The following is a 21,711-nucleotide window of genomic DNA, read 5'->3' on the forward strand; positions in this document are numbered from 1 at the left end:
CATCCTTCACTGTGGTTCTAGCTTGCCATGCTAACTTCCAGCCATGGTGATATTCAAAAGGAAGACCTTGCCAAAAGAGACCTTTCCAGCCGGCGTCATCATAAAAGCTAACTCGAAGGGATGGATGGATGAAGAAAAGATGAGCGAGTGGTTAAGGGAAGTTTACGCGAAGAGGCCGGGTGGCTTTTTTCACACAGCTCCGAAGGCGAACACACCTTCACTAAGACGGGCAGACAGCGCCGGACGACATACGCCAACATTTGCCAGTGGATCGTAAATGCCTGGGCAGATATTTCGGTCACAACTGTGGTCCGAGCTTTCCGGAAGGCAGGATTCACAGAACTACTGGACAACAACAGCGACACTGACTCCGATGACTTCGACGAGACGGAACCGGCCATTTTGGATCCCACATTCGCCCAACTTTTCAATTCGGACACCGAAGACGAAGAATTCGAAGGATTTACGAATGAAGAATAACTTCAGAAGGTGAGCGCTATGTTTATTTTGTGTGTTGTGACATTAACGTTCGAGCAACATTATGTTGCTATTGCTCTACACCATTTTGAATTTTACTATGTTTGTGATTGCACATTTGCGTACATTTTGGGACAGAGTTGTTAGAACGCTGGTTTTCAATATATTATTAAAGTTTGACTGAACTATCTGACTGTTTTTTTGACATTCCCTTTAGCGCAGCGTAGGCGCGGCTTATAATCCGGGGCGGCTTATTGGTGGACAAAGTTATGAAATATGTAATTCATTGAAGGTGCGGCTAATAATCCGGTGCGCCTTATAGTGCGGAAAATACGGTAAATAGTCTCTGATGAGCAACAGGTGCGAAGAATATCTTATTTTTAATAAGGTTGAAAGTATTCTTCTTCTTTGTACTTTGTAAGCACTATTCATTTGAACAACTGGATCATATCAGTACAATGTTTAACTTCTTTACTTCATCCATTCCATCATTTAATTCCACATCATTTTAGCTGTTTGCAATTTTACCAAATCATTGAACTTTAATATTTTTGACTCAATAAATAAAGTGTTTGTATGTTCTCTATATCCAACATTATGTATCAGTCTAATTGATCTTTTTTGTAACACGGTTAACCAATGTAGCGCACATTTGTAGTTATTTCCCCACATTTCTGCACAATAACTCAGATATGGTAATACTATAGTAGCGAGCAGTAGAGAATGTGAAATGATTTGTTAAACCAAATATTGTGTTTTTTTCCATACACAATTGTCGGAGGCAGATATTTACATATATCCGAATTTAAGTGTTACTTCTTTTATTTCATAATCATATTACAAAACAGCTAGTGTTTTTCTTCCAATTGTGGTCTTTTGGTTGTCTGCAAAACTGTGTGCTTATTAACCTTGAGTGAGGAATGTTAGAGAGAGAGATAATGGGCATGTGTTTTGGCTGGAGAGACATGACTGCCAGGGTGGGAGGAAGAGAGACTTAAGAGGGGAGAGGGTTTTTCGGGGGGGGGCAGACCATCTTGGCGGCGCGATTGAATGTTCTATGCTGGACTGGTCTCAATGTATATGCAAAGCTTTGCAAATATATTACAAAATACCTATTCTGTCTCTGGTGGTTTTTCTACTCAGCTTTAAGTGTCGTAAAGAGCTTGGGAGCGACTTGTGACTTGAATTCCCTGGGAGGAACAACTGGTCCAAACGCAACACAACCCAGGTCTACTTAGATGTGTTATATGTAGGGATGATGTTCGAAACCGGTTCTCCCGGGTGTTCGATAAGAAAAGAACAGATTCCAAGGACTCAAATCCCTTTTTGAAAATCCTCAAATCCCTTTTTGAGAATCGAAGCCACTATAGTAAAGAAAAATAGTTGGTTCTTTATTCGAATCCCTGGGAACGAATTCCGTCCCACAAGAAATTCCCTGTGGGACATCACAGGAAATGACGTAGCTCAGTCATTAGACTAAGCTACGTCATTTTCTGTGATGTCACACAAGCAGCAAAAATAATGGACCGGAAAAAACGCCTCAAGGCATGGCTATTCATCTATAGCAGGGGTGCTCACACTTTTTCTGCAGGCGAGCTACTTTTCAATTGATCAAGTCGTGGGGATCTACCTCATTCATATATATAATTTATATTTACTTATTTATGAAATATATGTTTTTGTTAACAAGTTAAAGGTGTTTAATGATAATGCAAGCATGTTTAACACATATAGTTAATATTGTTAATACATTAAAGGTGTTTAATGATAATACAAGTATGTTTAATATATAGTTAATATTGTTAATAAATTAAAGGTGTTTAAAGATAATGCAAGCATGTTTAACACATATAGTTAATATTGTTAACAAGTTAAAGGTGGTTAAAAATAATACAAGCATGTTTAACACAAATAGTTAATATTGTTAACAACTTAAAAGTGGTTAAAGATAATACAAGCATGTTTAACACATATAGTTAATATTGTTAACAAGTTAAAGGTGGTTAAAGATAATACAAGCATGTTTAACACATATAGATTCCTTTCTTTCATGAAGACAAGAATATAAGTTGGTGTATTACCTGATTCTGATGACTTGCATTGATTGGAATCAGACAGTGGTGATGATAACGTCCGCATTTTTGAATGGAGGAGAAAAAAAGTCCTCCTTTCTGTCCAATACCACATGAAAGTGGTTGGTTTTTGGCATCTTATTTGTCCAGCTTCCGTACTCCTTTGTATACACTTTACAAGAAATACATTGTCGGCAAACTCCGTAGCTTGCTAGCTTGTGCACGCCAGCTTTCTGAGACTCTTATTTTGGTAGCGCAGACAGGATGAAGCAGAGCTTTTATTGTGCAACTGTGCAGTCGGTCTTTGGAGTTTTGACGACAGGTACGGCGCCAGAGTCTGTTGAAATAAAGTGTTTCTCGCCTTCCAGTCGGTAATTTTAATGAGCTGGCAGCAGCCAGCGTCATCTCAGAAGACCCTCGGGTGCCGTGAATGTCAATCAAGTGACGAAAGTGACGTCATAGTGAAGATTTATGATCGCTCATTTTTAGGACTATTTTTTTAATGCCTGGCTGGTGATCGACTGACACACCCTCCGAGATCGACCGTTAGATCGCGATCGACGTAATGAGCACCCCTGATCTATAGTGATCACAGAGACAGGTTGTTTTTGTGTTACTGTATATATTTGTTTTTCTGAAAAATCACACTTATTATACTTTGGGTAACAACAGTCAATATTTTTTTTTTTTTTTTTTTTTTTTTTTAGGGGGGTAACAGTCAATATTTATTTATTTATTTATTTTTCTTATAAAATAAAAGTGAGCTTTTGTAAAACCAAATATTGTGGGTTTTTTTTCCATATACAACAACCTATCTGGACTCCATAAGAGAATCGATAAGGAATCGGTTCGATAAGAGGATTCGCCTATAGGCTCGAACTCAATAATTTCTTATCAAACATCATCCCTACACAATACTAAGCACTTACCGAGAAATAGGACGATAAGTATAACAATCATGGTAAGAAACACTTTGTTGGAAAACCGGGCCACCGGGCTCCAGATCCTGAAGTTGAACACCTTCTGCCACCTTGAACACACACACACACACACACACACACACACACACACACACACACACACACACACACACACACACACACACACACACACACACACACACACACACACACCATGTTTGAGGGACAGCTTCCAGTTCTTATGAGACATTATTACCTCTTAGCAGAGATGAAGGGTAGACAGAGAATGACAAGGACGCCAATCTCCAGGTAGAGGAAGAGAGCCACCACAGTCCACTGCAGCGACATGTCTGCTAGAAATGGTCAAAGCAACAATATCAAAGACTGCAGAAAGTTGTGTGGCACTTGAAGTTAGAATAGAAGGTGTGTCTGTCTGCCTCCACCGGTTTGACAACTCTGAAGTCTCCTAGCTGAGTCCGTAGTTCACTTGTTCTGTTCTCATTATTAATCACAACATATTATCAATTAGCCTTAGCATCGCAACACAAGCTAGCGTGACGTCATATAACTAAATCCACATTGACGCGGCCAAACTTCATTAAATTGGACAATGTTTTTCTAAAAAATAACGTTTCACAAACGTAGCAGTTTTTTTCAACAAAGCTCGCGAGTTAACGTACCGTCGACCAAAAAAAAAAAAAAAGTGAATAAACGTAGAAGAGCAAAGTAGGTACTTACTGTGATGGCGTGTTAAAAAGTTATGTCGTTTTCCGGTTTACTACACTTCCTGTTTATGGCGTAACGACGGTCGTTCACAGGCGTGCTTTTCCGCCGCGTACTTTCAAATTAAAGTACGTGTTTGTCTAGCAGAGGGAGATATTGCTACAATCAAGAAGCTGATTTTCAATTAAAATAGAAAAAGACGGATAATCATTACGGAATGTCGTTTATCACGTAGGCAATAGGCTACACTCCCGTAACATTGGACGTACAATTTATTTTAATATGAAGGAAATGTCAACTTCCGCTGTTCCTGCTATTTCAGATTCCTTTAAGTTATTAAATCAATAAATGAATGACTTTGTGTTTAAATTGTTTTTTTTTTCAAAATACCACAACAACACATATTCAGGTCAAATATTTTAAATTGAGTAATTCATTAGCTGATTTTCAATTAAAATAGAAAAAGACTCATAGTCATTACGGAATGTCGTTCATCGTGTAGGTGATAGGCTACATTCCCGTAACATTGGACGTATAATTGCTTTTATTGTGAAGGAAATGTCAACTTCCGCTGTTCCTGCTATTTCAGATTCCTTTAAGTTATTAAATCAATAAATGAATGACTTTGTGTTTAAATGTTCATGTTTTTAAATACCACAACAACACATATTTAGGTACAATATTTTAAATTGAGTAATTAATTAGCTGATTTTCAATTAAAATAGAAAAAGACTCATTACGTTTTCAATGGTAAGTTATTAAATCAATAAATGAATGACTTCATGTTTAAATGTTCATGTTTTTAAATCCCACAACAACACATGTAATATTTTAAATTGAGTAATTAATTAGCTGATTTTCAATTAAAATAGAAAAAGACTCATAATCATTACGGAATGTCGTTCATCACGTAAGTAATAGGCTACACTCCCGCAGAGGTGTGGACTCGAGTCACATGACTTGGACTCGAGTCAGACTCGAGTCATGAATTTGATGACTTTAGACTCGACTTGACAAAATGTAAAACGACTTGCAACTCGACTTAGACTTTAACATCAATGACTTGTGACTTCACTTGGACTTGAGCCTTTTGAATTGACATGACTTGACATGACTTGCTACTTTCCCCAAAACCCAAAGATGAAAAAAGTTATTCGGGAGCGCTCCGTATTTTTCATTGTGTACTTGTCTATCAGCGTTGCGTGTGTCAGCTGGTGTGCTCTCAGTACAACAGCCAATCAAATTAGATCTACTTTGCTTTCATCACACAGCATTCATCCAATCAAATTGCAGGACAACCGACGAAGAAGACATGTCCAAACCACACGCCAGTGAACAAAAAATGATACCTAAAATAATTTTGTTTGGGTATAAAAATTACGAGGTGGTCAACACAAAACGGTTTGCAGTATGCAACACATGCGGTTCGAAAATTACTGATGGAGAGGAAACAACTTCCAACTTCGTCCGGCATTTGAAGTTGCACAAAGAACGGTAAGTTTTGAATGTAAGATAACGTTTATTGGCTAAGTAACGTGACTTTTATTTGCTGTGTAGTTAAATCAGTGAGGCTGTAAACTCACTGCTAACGTTATAACGTTATTGCAAACACGGGAATCTGTTGCAGTTCACTACCTTATTCATACTTTTTGTTCAGTGATTTTTTTCAAGCAGGGTTACGTTAGTCAATATATCACACGTAACGTTAGACGGCGGTCAGCAGCACCGCGTATTTTAGCCACCTAAAAAAAGATAAAATAAAAATAAAGGTCAGTTAAAATGTATACTATATTATGAATATGTGTACCGTTTTAGCTAGCTTTCTGACATACTGTTGGTTGTTTACCTCAGTGGTCCCCAACCATCGGGCCGCGGCCCGGTACTGGTCCGTGGATCGATTGGTATCGGGCCGCACAAGAAATAATTGTTTTCTTTTTTCTTTTTTTAATTAAATCAACATAAAAAACACAAGATACACTTACAAGTAGTGCACCAACCCAAAACAACTCTCTCCCCCCTTTTGTTCTGGGCATTGAACATGAAGACTCTTCCTTCACTGTTCCGAGTGGCCATGAGAGTCTTGGCAGTGCCTGCCTCCAGTGCTCCAGTGGAGCGAGTTTTCAGCCATGGTGGCATCATACTACGCCCCCATCGTGCACAAATGACTGACAGACTCTTGGCTAATTTGGTCTTTTGCAAATGCAATGCAGCATAGGGCCCTGACATATAAAAAGTACAACTTTTTTGTTATGTTCACGTATATGTCATGTTTTTTCAATGTTAACACTTTTGTACAAATAAGTACATTTGCACTTTATTTTTCAATGTGTTTGTTCTGTAAAGGAATGAGTTAATGTTTAAAATGACTGGTTAATAGTGCTATTATAAAGTGCAATGTCAGCACAATTTTCTTTCCTGCAATTTAAAATGCACTTGTTTTAATAAATAAATACAGCGTTTGAAAAGCATACACAATCTGTGTTAATATATTAGTCTGTGGTTAAAAGGACTTGAAAGGACTCGAAACTCAAAATGCAGGACTTAGGACTTGACTTGAGACTTTCCAGTCTTGACTTTGGACTTGACTCGGGGCTTGCCTGTCTTGACTCGGGACTTGACTCGGACTTGAGGGCAAAGACTTGAGACTTACTTGTGACTTGCAAAACAATGACTTGGTCCCACCTCTGCACTCCCGTAACATTGGAAGTATAACTGCTTTTATTGTGAAGGAAATGTCAACTTCCGCTGTTCCTGCTATTTCAGATTCCTTGGCCGTTTTCAATGGTAAGTTATTAAATCAATAAATGAATGACTTCATGTTTAAATGTTCATGTTTTTAAATCCCACAACAACACATGTAATATTTTAAATTGAGTAATTAATTAGCTGATTTTCAATTAAAATAGAAAAAGACTCAATCATTACGGAATGTCGTTCATCACGTAAGTAATAGGCTACACTCCCGTAACATTGGAAGTATAATTTGAATTTGAATTTGAATTTGAAGTATTTATTTCAAACCTGCACAATACAACAACACACTTTTTTTTATTTTTTTACATTTTGGCAGAGACATTAATGCAAGGCTTGAAAAGGGGTTGGATGAAGCAATTGCTTATAATATCCCAACCCCTCTCACTCATTCCACATTTAACATAAACAATTTAATAAAAGAACAATACTATACATATATAATTGCTTTTATTGTGAAGGAAATTTCAACTTCCGCTGTTCCTGCTATTTCAGATTCTTGGCCGATTTCAATGTTAAGTTATTAAATCAATAAATGAATGACTTCATGTTTAAATATTTCTTGTTTTTAAATACAACACATAATATTTTAAATTGAGTAATTAGTTAGCTGATTTTCAAGTAAAATAGAAAAAGACTCATCATCATTACGGATTACGGAATGTCGTTCATCACGTAGGAGGTAATAGGCTACACTCCCGTAACATTGGAAGTAAAATTGCTTTTATTGTGAAGGAAATGTCAACTTCCGCTGTTCCTGCTATTTCAGATTCCTTTAAGTTATTAAATCAATAAATGAATGACTTCATGTTTAAATGTTCATGATTTTAAATACCACAACAACACATATTCAGGTCAAATATTTTAAATTGAGTAATTAACATAATTTTGGAGGTTAGTTTGTGTTTTCTTACTAAAGCTTTTTTTTTGGACAATTAATGTATTTAACATAAAATTGTGCCAACAATGCCATTGAGATTTTTTTTTTTTTTTAGCTAAATTTGTGTTTGTTCTGAAATAGGGTGTAATAAAAATCAGTGTAAAAAATTCTGTATATAAAAAAACTGTAAAAGAAGTGCAGACCCACTTGCCGTAAATTAAAACTGAAGTGCTTCATTGGCTGGTTCTGAAACCGGATCGATTGCTTCAGTCTTAATTTTATCAGAAGTGAATCTTGAGTTTTAGCAACAAATATTTCTGCACTGAATTTTTTTTACATTGAAATTTCATACAATGATTTTTACACACTGAATTTCAACATTTTTAAACACAATTTACTCATAAATGTTCATTGAATGAAATTGTCAATGGCAATGGACTCTCACACTATTATGTTAGATCCACTATGGACTGGACTCTCACTATTATGTTAGATCCACTATGGACTGGACTCTCACTATTATGTTAGATCCACTATGGACTGGACTCTCACTATTATGTCAGATCCACTATAGACTGGACTCTCACACTATTATGTTAGATCCACTATGGACTGGACTCTCACTATTATGTTAGATCCACTATGGACTGGACTCTCACTATTATGTTAGATCCACTATGGACTGGACTCTCACTATTATGTTAGATCCACTATGGACTGGACTCTCACTATTATGTTAGATCCACTATGGACTGGACTCTCACTATTATGTTAGATCCACTATGGACTGGACTCTCACACTATTATGTTAGATCCACTATGGACTGGACTCTCACTATTATGTTAGATCCACTATGGACTGGACTCTCACTATTATGTTAGATCCACTATGGACTGGACTCTCACACTATTATGTTAGATCCACTATGGACTGGACTCTCACACTATTATGTTAGATCCACTATGGACTGGACTCTCACTATTATGTTAGATCCACTATGGACTGGACTCTCTCACTATTATGTTAGATCCACTATGGACTGGACTCTCACTATTATGTTGGAGCCACTATGGACTGGACTCTCTCACTATTATGTTAGATCCACTATGGACTGGACTCTCACTATTATGTTAGATCCACTATGGACTGGACTCTCACACTATTATGTTAGATCCACTATGGACTGGACTCTCACTATTATGTTAGATCCACTATGGACTGGACTCTCACTATTATGTTAGATCCACTATGGACTGGACTCTCACACTATTATGTTAGATGCACTATGGACTGGACTCTCACTATTATGTTAGATCCACTATGGACTGGACTCTCACACTATTATGTTAGATCCACTATGGACTGGACTCTCACTATTATGTTAGATCCACTATGGACTGGACTCTCACTATTATGTTAGATCCACTATGGACTGGACTCTCACTATTATGTTAGATCCACTATGAACTGGACTCTCACTATTATGTTAGATCCACTATGGACTGGACTCTCACTATTATGTTAGATCCACTATGGACTGGACTCTCACTATTATGTTAGATGCACTATGGACTGGACTCTCACTATTATGTTAGATCCACTATGGACTGGACTCTCACTATTATGTTAGATCCACTATGGACTGGACTCTCACTATTATGTTAGATCCACCATGGACTGGACTCTCACACTATTATGTTAGACCCACTCAAAAATTCTGTACATAAAAAAACTGTAAAAGAAGTGCAGACCCACTTGCCGTAAATTAAAACTGAAGTACTTCATTGGCTGGTTCTGAAACCGGATCGATTGCTTCAGTCTTAATTTTACCAGAAGTGAATCTTGAGTTTTAGCAACAAATATTTCTGCACTGAATTTTTTTTACATTAAAATTTCATACAATGATTTTTACACACTGAATTTCAACATTTTTTAAACACAATTTACTCATAAATGTTCATTGAATGAAATTGTCAGCAATGTTTAATGTAAAAAATAAAAATTCAGTGTCAAAAAAATGCTTTCATAATGAAGGCACAAATTAACCTGCCGCTATAAACTGATGAAAAAAAGTGCAATAAGACAAACATAAGGACAGTTTACACTTCAGCTTTATTAAGTACATAAATACAACTCTAAATGTAAAAATGCAATCAGGTGGGCAAATCATGCGCCGCTCCATATGTGCTCTGCAAGTAGTCAATGACGGCAGATGTGCTGCTGAGGGAATTAAATACTTTCCTCTCAGGCTGGGAGCTGACTCTGTCCAGCATGTACATCAGATGGTTGTGGAAGCAGGTGAATGGCGTGCCCTGCTGAGTGGAGATGTCCACCCAGTCCCACACACACTCCAACGGGGTGTCTTCGTACCCAGCGAACAGAGCGGGGTTAGCGAGCAGCCCTCGCGCTACCATCACACCTGGAACAAGGACATCCACTTCAACAGAACGTTCATTTGGAGGAAAGTCAATGTCCAGTCAAGTTTGCTTTATATGATAAAAAGTACAGATGTATAAGAATGACATATTTACTGTTTCACATATGTTCAATTTACTGGATGACCACAAGTCAAAAAAATATTGCCTGCAGGAGCAAAGGTCACCGCCTCTGGCAATGGTGTCGAGGGCGGAGCACCATCAGCTAGGGGCGGGACATGTGCAGGACGGCGAGACACAGCTGGCAGGTGATCAGATTTCACAGGTGGTACGCGTTAGTCTAATCATCTGTTTGTCTTTAACAATAAGCAGCCGGGAGCGAGGATTGGGAGTGACGGCAACGTCACGACATGCCGAAAGACAAATTGAAAATCTTGGACTGGACTCTCACACTATTATGTTAGATCCACTATGGACTGGACTCTCATTATTACATTAGATCCACTATGGACTGGACTCTCACTATTATGTTAGATCCACTATGGACTGGACTCTCACTATTATGTTAGATCCACTATGGACTGGACTCTCACTATTATGTTAGATCCACTATGGACTGGACTCTCACTATTATGTTGGATCCACTATGGACTGGACTCTCACACTATTATGTTAGATCCACTATGGACTGGACTCTCACTATTATGTTAGATCCACTATGGACTGGACTCTCACACTATTATGTTAGATCCACTATGGACTGGACTCTCACTATTATATTAGATCCACTATGTACTGGACTCTCACACTATTATGTTAGATCCACTTAGGACTGGACTCACACTATTATGTTAGATCCACTACGGACTGGACTCTCACACTATTATGTTAGATCCACTATGGACTGGACTCTCACACTATTATGTTAGATCCACTATGGACTGGACTCTCACTATTATGTTGGATCCACTATGGACTGGACTCTCACACTATTATGTTAGATCCACTATGGACTGGACTCTCACACTATTATGTTAGATCCACTATGGACTGGACTCTCACTATTATGTTGGATCCACTATGGACTGGACTCTCACACTATTATGTTAGACCCACTATGGACTGGACTCTCACTATTATGTTGGATCCACTATGGACTGGACTCTCACACTATTATGTTAGATCCATTATGGACTGGACTCTCACACTATTATGTTAGATCCACTATGGACTGGACTCTCACTATTATGTTAGATCCACTATGGACTGGACTCTCACACTATTATGTTAGATCCACTATGGACTGGACTCTCACTATTATGTTAGATCCACTATGGACTGGACTCTCACTATTATGTTAGATCCACTATGGACTGGACTCTCTCACTATTATGTTAGATCCACTATGGACTGGACTCTCACTATTATGTTAGATCCACTTAGGACTGGACTCTCACTATTATGTTAGATCCACTATGGACTGGACTCTCACAATATTATGTTAGACCCACTATGGACTGGACTCTCATTATTATGTTACATCCGACATGGACTGGACTCTATTATGTTAGATCCACTATGAACTGGACTCTCACACTATTATGTTAGATCCACTATGGACTGGACTCTCACACTATTATGTTAGATCCACTATGGACTGGACTCTCACACTATTATGTTAGATCCACTATGGACTGAACTCTCACTATTATGTTACATCCACTATGGACTGGACTCTCACTATTATGTTAGATCCACTATGGACTGGACTCTCACACTATTATGTTAGATCCACTATGGACTGGACTCTCACTATTATGTTAGATCCACTATGGACTGGACTCTCACACTATTATGTTAGATCCACTATGGACTGGACTCTCACTATTATGTTAGATCCACTATGGACTGGACTCTCTCACTATTATGTTAGATCCACTATGGACTGGACTCTCACACTATTATGTTAGATCCACTATGGACTGGACTCTCACTATTATGTTAGATCCACTATGGACTGGACTCTCACACTATTATGTTAGATCCACTATGGACTGGACTCTCACTATTATGTTAGATCCACTATGGACTGGACTCTCTCACTATTATGTTAGATCCACTATGGACTGGACTCTCACACTATTATGTTAGATCCACTATGGACTGGACTCTCACACTATTATGTTAGATCCACTATGGACTGGACTCTCACACTATTATGTTAGATCCACTATGTACTGGACTCTCACTATTATGTTAGATCCACTATGGACTGGACTCTCACTATTATGCTAGATCCACTATGGACTGGACTCTCACTATTATGTTAGATCCACTATGAACTGGACTCTCACACTATTATGTTAGATCCACTATGGACTGGACTCTCACACTATTATGTTAGATCCACTATGGACTGGACTCTCACTATTATGTTAGATCCACTATGTACTGGACTCTCTCACTATTATGTTAGATCCACTATGGACTGGACTCTCACTAGTATGTTAGATCCACTATGGACTGGACTCTCACTATTATGTTAGATCCACTATGAACTGGACTCTCACTATTATTTTAGATCCACTATGGACTGGACTCTCACTATTATGTTAGATCCACTATGGACTGGACTCTCACTATTATGTTAGATCCACTATGGACTGAACTCTCACACTATTATGTTAGATCCACTATGGACTGGAATCTCACACTATTATGTTAGATCCACTATGGACTGGACTCTCACTATTATGTTAGATCCACTATGGACTGGACTCTCTCACTATTATGTTAGATCCACTATGGACTGGACTCTCACACTATTATGTTAGATCCACTATGGACTGGACTCTCACACTATTATGTTAGATCCACTATGGACTGGACTCTCACACTATTATGTTAGATCCACTATGGACTGGACTCTCATTATTATGTTACATCCACTATGGACTGGACTCTCACTATTATGTTAGATCCACTATGGACTGGACTCTCTCACTATTATGTTAGATCCACTATGGACTGGACTCTCACTATTATGTTAGATCCACTATGGACTGGACTCTCACGCTATTATGTTAGATCCACTATGGACTGGACTCTCACACTATTATGTTAGATCCACTATGGACTGGACTCTCACTGTTATGTTAGATCCACTATGGACTGGACTCTCACACTATTATGTTAGATCCACTTCGGACTGGACTCTCACTATTATGTTGGATCCACTATGGACTGGACTCTATTATGTTAGATCCACTATGGACTGGACTCTCACTGTTATGTTAGATCCACTATGGACTGGACTCTCACACTATTATGTTAGATCCACTTCGGACTGGACTCTCACTATTATGTTGGATCCACTATGGACTGGACTCTATTATGTTAGATCCACTATGGACTGGACTCTCACTGTTATGTTAGATCCACTATGGACTGGACTCTCACGCTATTATGTTAGATCCACTATGGACTGGACTCTCACACTATTATGTTAGATCCACTATGGACTGGACTCTCACTGTTATGTTAGATCCACTATGGACTGGACTCTCACACTATTATGTTAGATCCACTTCGGACTGGACTCTCACTATTATGTTGGATCCACTATGGACTGGACTCTATTATGTTAGATCCACTATGGACTGGACTCTCACTGTTATGTTAGATCCACAATGGACTGGACTCTCACACTATTATGTTAGATCCACTTCGGACTGGACTCTCACTATTATGTTGGATCCACTATGGACTGGACTCTATTATGTTAGATCCACTATGGACTGGACTCTCACACTATTATGTTAGACCCACTCGACGTCCATTGCATCCGGTCTCCCCTAGAGAGGGGGGGACCCACATATGCGGTCCTCTCCAAGGTTTCTCATAGTCATTCACATCGACGTCCCATTGGGGTAGTGAGTTTTTCCTTGCCCTTATGTGGGATCTGTACCGAGGATGTCGTTGTGGCTTGTGCAGCCCTTTGAGACACTTGTGATTTAGGGCTATATAAATAAACATTGATTGATTGAAAACGAAAGATGTTGTGATGCCAAAAAATATCAATGTAATCATAGTAGTATCGTAAAACCAGCAATGCCTGTTAAAAAAAAAAAAAAAGGTGGGGCGGGGGCCGGTACTTTTTAGAGGCGGTATAGTACCAAATGATTCATTAGTATGGCGGTACTATCCTAGTACCGATATACATACAACCCTAATTCATACTAATAGCAAGGACTTGTCTTTAAATACATGTACTGTATATTTTTAGCCTTTAAAAAAATACACAAAATAGTAAATTATAGAAATTATGACATTCAAACAAGCCTACCATCAGCGCCAGTGCGCTGGCGAATGGCGTCCACATCGCGTTGGTACTTGATGTCCCCGTTGGCGATGACAGGGATGGACACGCTGTCCTTGATGGTCTTTATGGCGTCGTAGTGGACCGGCTGGTGGCGCTCCTCTGACGTGCGGCCGTGCACCGTTATCCACGACACCCCCGCCGCCTCCGCCTTCTGGCACAGATCCACCGTCCTCCTCAGGTCGGCGTGGATTCTGCGGGCGCGGTCCGTGGGATTATGAACGTGGGCGCGGTTCTGATGCGTTTGAACTGGACTTTGGTGTCACCTTATCTTGATGGACGCTGTGTAGTCCGGACGGGACACCTGGTTCCTCACGTGGCGGACCATGTCTTTCACCAGCTCGGGTTTGTTGATGAGACAAGCGCCGTAGCCTGCGGACATGGCCCATCTGAAAGCACAAGTATCCACAAACAAACATCTTAAATACTGTCACTTCCGGGCTATAAACCGCCACTTTTTTCCTACGCCTTGAACCCTGCGGCTCGTAAAACAGTGAGGCTAATTTATGGATTTTTCTTCGGCTATAATGCAAATAGATAAAAAAAAGAAGAAGAAGCATATAAACTGAAATGGCGTGCTTGCTATTGTTTATTTATCGGCCGATAAATGCTTTAAAATGTAATATCGGAAATTATCGGTATCGGTTTCAACCTCCCGATTTTCCCGGGAGACTCCCGAATTTCAGTGCCCCTCCCGAAAATCTCCCGGGGCAACCATTCTCCCGAATTTCTCCTGATTTCCACCCGGTCAACAATATTGGGGGCGTGTCTTAAAGGCACTGCCTTTAGGGTCCTCTACAACCTGTCGTCACGTCAGCTTTTCCTCCATACAAACAGCATGCCGGCCGAGTCATATATGAGGCTTTTACACACACACACACACACACACAAGTGAATGCAATTCATACTTGGTCAACAGCCATACAGGTCACACTGAGGGTGGCCGTTTAAACAACTTTAACACTGTTACAAATATGCGCCACACTGTGAACCCACACCAAACAAGAATGACAAACACATTTCGGGAGAACTTCCGCTCCCTAACACAACAGAACAAATACCCAGAACCCCTTGCAGCACTAACTCTTCCGGGACGCTACAATATACACCCCCCGCTACTACCAAAGTTGTTCTATTATTTTGGAAAAACCTTGCTTTTGATTGATTGATTGAAACTTGTATTAGTAGATTGCACAGTACAGTACATATTCCGTACAATTGACCACTAAATGGCAACACCCGAATACGTTTTTCAACTTGTTTAAGTCGGGGTCCACGTTAATCAATTCATGGTAAAGTTACAATGTTTAATGCATCCAGCGGGGCATCACAACCAAATTAGGCATAATGATGTGTTAATTCCCCGACTGTATATATCGGTATCGGTTGATATCAAGAAGGACACACACGTTTCGGGAGAACATCCGCACCGTAACACAACAGAACAAATACCCAGAACCCCTTGCAGCACTAACTCTTACAGGACGCTACAATATACACCCCCCGCTACCACCAAACCCCGCCCACCTCAACCCCCCCTCCCAAAATTAGGCATAATAATGAGTTAATTCCACAACGGTATATATCGGTATCGGTTGATATCGGAATCAGTAATTAAGAGTGCCGTTCCGTCTTCTAAGTCGTCCATAGCGTTTCTACTCGAAATTATTCTTCATTCGTCACTCCAAGTCACGTTTGTGAGTTTTACAATATAACTAAAACAATTCTTACATTGTACCTTAGTTGTAGTTCTCATTGACAAATTTGGCGTGTTGAAATCGTCACTGTAAAATCGCTAATGCTAACTAGTAGCATGTCATTAGCATAGCCGATGTATATTAGCAGTAAGCAAGCACATTTTTGGAAAAGTGGAGTCTTACTTTACTTACATGGGAGTGGTTTTTGTGTCAACTACTACCGTATTTTCCGCACTATAAGGCGCACCTAAAAACCACAATTTTTCTCAAAAGCTGACAGTGCGCCTAATAACCCGGTGCGCTTTATTACGATTCATTTTCATAAAGTTTCGGTCTCGCAACTTCGGTAAACAGCCGCCATCTTTTTTCCCGGTAGAACAGGAAGCGCTTCTTCTTCTACGCAAGCAACCGCCAAGGAAAGCACCCGCCCCCATAGAACAGGAAGCGCTTCACCCGCCCCCGGAAGAAGAAGAAAAAACGCGCGGATATCACCGTACGTTTCATTTCCTGTTTACATCTGTAAAGACCACAAAATGGCTCCTACTACGCGACAAGGATCCGGATCATAAAAAGACGCAATCTCTCCATCCGCACACGGATTACTACCGTATTTCACAGCAACTGATATTCCTGTGAACTGCACTGTGGAACGGGAGCACGTACGGTGAATATTCGCACCACAGGGAATGAGGAGTCATCCTTCACTGTGGTTCTAGCTTGCCATGCTAACTTCCACCCATCCAAAAGAGACCTTTCCAGCCGGCGTCATCATAAAAGCTAACTCGAAGGGATGGATGGATGAAGAAAAGATGAGCGAGTGGTTAAGGGAAGTTTACGCGAAGAGGCCGGGTGGCTTTTTTCACACAGCTCCGAAGGCGAACACACCTTCACTAAGACGGGCAGATAGCGCCGGTCGACATACGCCAACATCTGCCAGTGGATCGTAAATGCCTGGGCAGATAGTTTCGGTCACAACTGTGGTCCGAGCTTTCCGGAAGGCAGGATTCACAGAACTGCTGCACAACAACAGCGACACTGACTCCCGATGACTTCTACGAGACGGAACCGGCCATTTTTGGATCCCACGCTTGCGCAACTTTTCAATTCGGACACCGAAGACGAAGAATTCGAAGGATTTACGAATGAAGAATAACTTCAGAAGGTGAGCGCTATGTTTATTTTGTGTGTTGTGACATTAACGTTCGAGCAACATTATGTTGCTATTTATTGCTCTACACCATTTTGAATTTTACTATGTTTGTGATTGCACATTTGCGTACATTTTGGGACAGAGTTGTTAGAACGCTGGTTTTCAATATATTATTAAAGTTTGACTGAACTATCTGACTGTTTTTTTGACATTCACTTTAGCGCAGCGTTTTTTTGACATTCACTTTAGCGCAGCGTAGGCGCGGCTTTTAGTCCGGGGCGGCTTATTGGTGGACAAAATTATGAAATATGTAATTCATAGAAGGTGCGGCTAATAATCCGGTGCGCCTTATAGTGCGGAAAATACGGTATGTTGGCATGGTAAAATTGCAAAACTACTAGAGATAGCTTGGCGGAGTCCGCTCTCAGTGCTGCTGGAGTGGTTGTCAAGTGCGGCAACTGAGCGTGAGGTCACGCGCCACCCATGTACCGTAACAAGGCAGTGTTGGATTTCTGGGAATAGGTGCCTGCCCCTAGACCAGGGGTCGGCAACCCGCGGCTCCGGAGCCGCATGCGGCTCTTTGATCACTCTGATGCGGCTCAGCTGCATACTTGCCGACCCCTGCGATTTTCCCGGGAGACTTCTGGATTTAGTTCCTCTTGTAGAAAACTCCCGGGATTAATATCCTCCGAATTTTCACACTTACAATAATAATAAGGGCGTGCCATGATGGAACAGCATTTAGCGCACTTTACAATCTGTATAAACAACGTGCCAGCCTAGCCTTTTGTTGTATGCATTTCCTGCTTGCACACGTAAGTGACAACAAGGCATACTTGGTCAACAGCCACACAGGTCACACTGACGGTGCCCATATAAAACAACTTTATCACTCTTACTAATAATGCGCCACACTTTGAACCAAAACCAAACAAGAATGACAAACACATTTCTGGAGAACATCTGCACCTTAACACAACATAAACACAACAGAACAAATACCCAGAATCCCATGCAGCCCTGACTCTTCCGGGCTACATTATACACCCCTGCTACCACCAAACCCCGCCCCCACCCCAACCCTGCTCCCTCACACATCAACCCCCCACCCCCTCCTCCGTGCGTCGGTTGAGGTGGGCGGGGTTTGGTAGCGGGGGTGTATAATGTAGCCCGGAAGAGTTAGGGCTGCATGGGATTCTGGGTATTTGTTCAGTTGTGTTTATGTGCAGATGTTCTCCCGAAATGTGTTTGTCATTCTTGTTTGATGTGGGTTCACAGTGTGGCGCATTACTGGTAAGAGTGTTAAAGTTTTTTATACCGCCACCGTCAGTGTAACCTGTGTGGTTGTTGACCAAGTATGCCTCGCTGGTACTTACGTGAGCAAGCAGTAGCCCCATACAACGTGTGGCCGGGCCGGCACGCTGGTTGTAGTGGGCGCTAAATGCTATACCATCACGGCACGTTCGAGAAAATAGTTGCCCTGAAATTCGTAGTCTGCCGGAAAAATCGGAAGGGTTGACAAGAATGATGCTGTCAAGCGCCATTCATATAATACTCGCGGACCGCACTAACATTAAATTTTCATATTAAGGAGTGGGCCGCGTGTCTGAGACCCTTGGTTTATTCATAGCAAAAAGCACAAAAAAAACTTTGTATGCAGTGCTATTTCATTTTAAATTTCAAAAGATTTTTGTGGCTCCCATTGTTTTCTTTAATTTGTGAAACTGGTCAAAATGGCTCTTTGACTGGTAAGGGTTGCCGACCCCTGCCCTAGACTGTAGAAAATCTCACACGGGACAAAGTTGCCAGGTGTACCTCTGAGGACATCCACAGTTGAGGTCAACGCCGTCTGAGAAAGGTGCGACTGCAGAGGTTGCATCGGCCAAAGTCTGGGCGTCGTGGGCAGCAAACTGCACAATCAGGGGTCTGTCACCTGAGGCGGACAAGGACAAAGTGGAGTGTTTCAACAAAAAGTGGCAGGATGCTTTGTGTTCCGTACAGCCGAGGGCCATGCTTAGTCATTCAGGGGGCCCTTGCATCCATTAATAATGCTGCTACTCACACTCATTAGTCATTCAGGGGGCCCTTGCATCCATTATTAATGCTGCTACTCACACTCATTGGTGGTGAATTCACTGTCTCTGGCCTTGACGGATCGCACAAAGTCGGAAGCGACAATCATGGGAGTGAAGCAAACGTCGCAGTTGTATTTCCGCACCAAGGACCTGAAAGGCAGCCTGTGGAGAGATGATGTCACAATGGAGTGTACCACATGTTGACATGTAAACAACTCTGGCTCCAAAGAATGATGTCTGGTAGTCTTCTGTGTTGATTGGCATACACACACTTGGTATGTTTACATTCACTAAAACTAACTATTGCATCAATTTAGTTTATCCTCTTAAGGCCCAAGCTGTTTGTTTACATGCTTTTTTTTATTTCTCTTTGCTATTTGGGCTTATTGGACCCTAATTAAAATAAAAAATAAGAATCATCTTTTGATATGATGTACTTAATCCATAAGTAACAAACGTGTACTTCATGTTAAGTGACATGCTAATTCTTATTTTTACACTTTTCCCCCCCCAAATGTATGTTATACTCTTCTGACACCACCAGATGGAAGTATAAGTGTCCACATACGTGGCCATAAGACCCCAATTCAGTAGTGTACACAATTTTGGAAATAAGAGCTAAAAGGTGCTGTCCACGCATGTGGCCACTAAGCCTTTAGAGGATTCTAGGCATTATTTTCACGGACCGGCCTTCCACGTGTGCCAGATAAGTATAGCAAATAAGTGCATGAAAAATTAATACATAAAAAAATGTTACCGTAACGTTGAATTAGTTTCCCTTTGCAATAAAGCTCTCCATAGACTTTTGTTTTTAACTCATTTTTGGTAGTAGTAGTTTTTTTCGGCTTTAGCATCTAATGGGTTATAGGTGATACATCACATTCAAGGACAAGAGCATGGATATATATAATAAAGTTAGAAATACTTGCCATTAGATCCAATAGATTTCTGTGGATTTTTAGCTAATATGTTCTGTTGCTTGATTCATGTTACAGTTAGCATTTTAGCATGCTAGAACCCCCCCCACCAACCCCCCAGCTAATTTAATAGGTATACACCTCAGTGTCACATATTTTTGGGTATGTCACTAATGTTAACTGTAAGTATGCTTTTGCTAGCATGTTAGTTTTTTTTAGGTAATATGTTTTGTTGCTTGATTCATGTTACAGTTAGCATTTTAGCATGCTAGATCCCCCCCAGCTAATTTAATAGGTATACACCTCAGTGTCACATATTTTTGGGTATGTCACTAATGTTAACTGTAAGTATGCTTTTGCTAGCATGTTAGTTTTTTTTTAGCTAATATGTTTTGTTGCTTGAAGCATTTTAGCATTCTAGATCCCCCCCACCCCCCAGCTAATTTAATAGGTATACACCTCAGTGTCACAAATTTTTGGGTATGTCACTAATGTTAACTGTAAGTATGCTTTTGCTAGCATGTTAGTTTTTTTTTAGGTAATATGTTTTGTTGTTTGATGCATGTTATAGTTAGCATTTTAGCATGTTAGATTCCCCCAGCTAATTTAATAGGTATACACCTCAGTGTCACATATTTTTGGGTACCGTATGTCACTAATGTTAACTGTAAGTATGCTTTTGCTATCATGTTAGTTGTTGTTTTTTAGCTAATATATTTTGTTGCTTGATGCATGTTAGTTGGCATTTTAGCATGCTAGGTTTTCCCCCAGCTAATTAAATAGGTATACACCTCAGTGTCACATATTTTGGTATGTCACTAATGTTAACTGTAAGTATGCTTTTGCTAGCATGTTAGTTGTTTTTTTTATAGCTAATATGTTTTCTTGCTTGATGCATGTTACAGTTAGTATACACATACACGTCTTATAAGCAGACGCAGCATTGGCTGCTGTGACGCGAGGAATTCGGCCGCCATCTTGAAGTGGTGATGAGCAGCCTAAACTGACAGTTGACAGGTAGAAAACAAAGATGGTGTTCAGCGTTTTCCTGCTCAAATGAGCGGACTGTTGAAAATAGGAATCAGGGGATTACTTTTCACAAGTAAGATTTAACATTAACATACTATTGGTTGTATTTTGTGAAAATAATATTACCACAGAGTTGAGAAGGAGCAAAGATCTTCAATAGTACTTAAATCGTAGCCGCGAGCAAACAAGAGTATGACCAATATAATTGTAACCAGGAATACATCTTCAAGTAACCCCATCCATCCATCCATTTTCTACCGCTTATT

The 21,711-nt window shown here is 40.2% G+C and overlaps 1 protein-coding gene across 1 annotated transcript in view; it reads right to left on the bottom strand.

Annotated features, from left to right (window-relative positions):
- dus4l (dihydrouridine synthase 4-like (S. cerevisiae)) overlaps window positions 1–21,711 on the bottom strand; it is a 31,030-nt gene that overhangs the window by 6,771 nt on the left and 2,548 nt on the right. The window contains exons 2-9 of the mRNA XM_061925404.1: window positions 19,540–19,661; window positions 19,240–19,357; window positions 14,844–14,966; window positions 14,545–14,771; window positions 9,983–10,243; window positions 4,208–4,246; window positions 3,726–3,819; window positions 3,479–3,579 (exon numbers count right to left, since the gene is read on the bottom strand). Coding sequence (XP_061781388.1) covers window positions 3,479–3,579; window positions 3,726–3,819; window positions 4,208–4,246; window positions 9,983–10,243; window positions 14,545–14,771; window positions 14,844–14,966; window positions 19,240–19,357; window positions 19,540–19,661 — 1,085 coding nt within the window. The remainder of the gene's footprint in view (window positions 1–3,478; window positions 3,580–3,725; window positions 3,820–4,207; window positions 4,247–9,982; window positions 10,244–14,544; window positions 14,772–14,843; window positions 14,967–19,239; window positions 19,358–19,539; window positions 19,662–21,711) is intronic.

Source organism: Nerophis lumbriciformis, linkage group LG30 (genome assembly GCF_033978685.3).
Source record: "Nerophis lumbriciformis linkage group LG30, RoL_Nlum_v2.1, whole genome shotgun sequence".
Lineage (NCBI taxonomy): Eukaryota > Metazoa > Chordata > Actinopteri > Syngnathiformes > Syngnathidae > Nerophis > Nerophis lumbriciformis.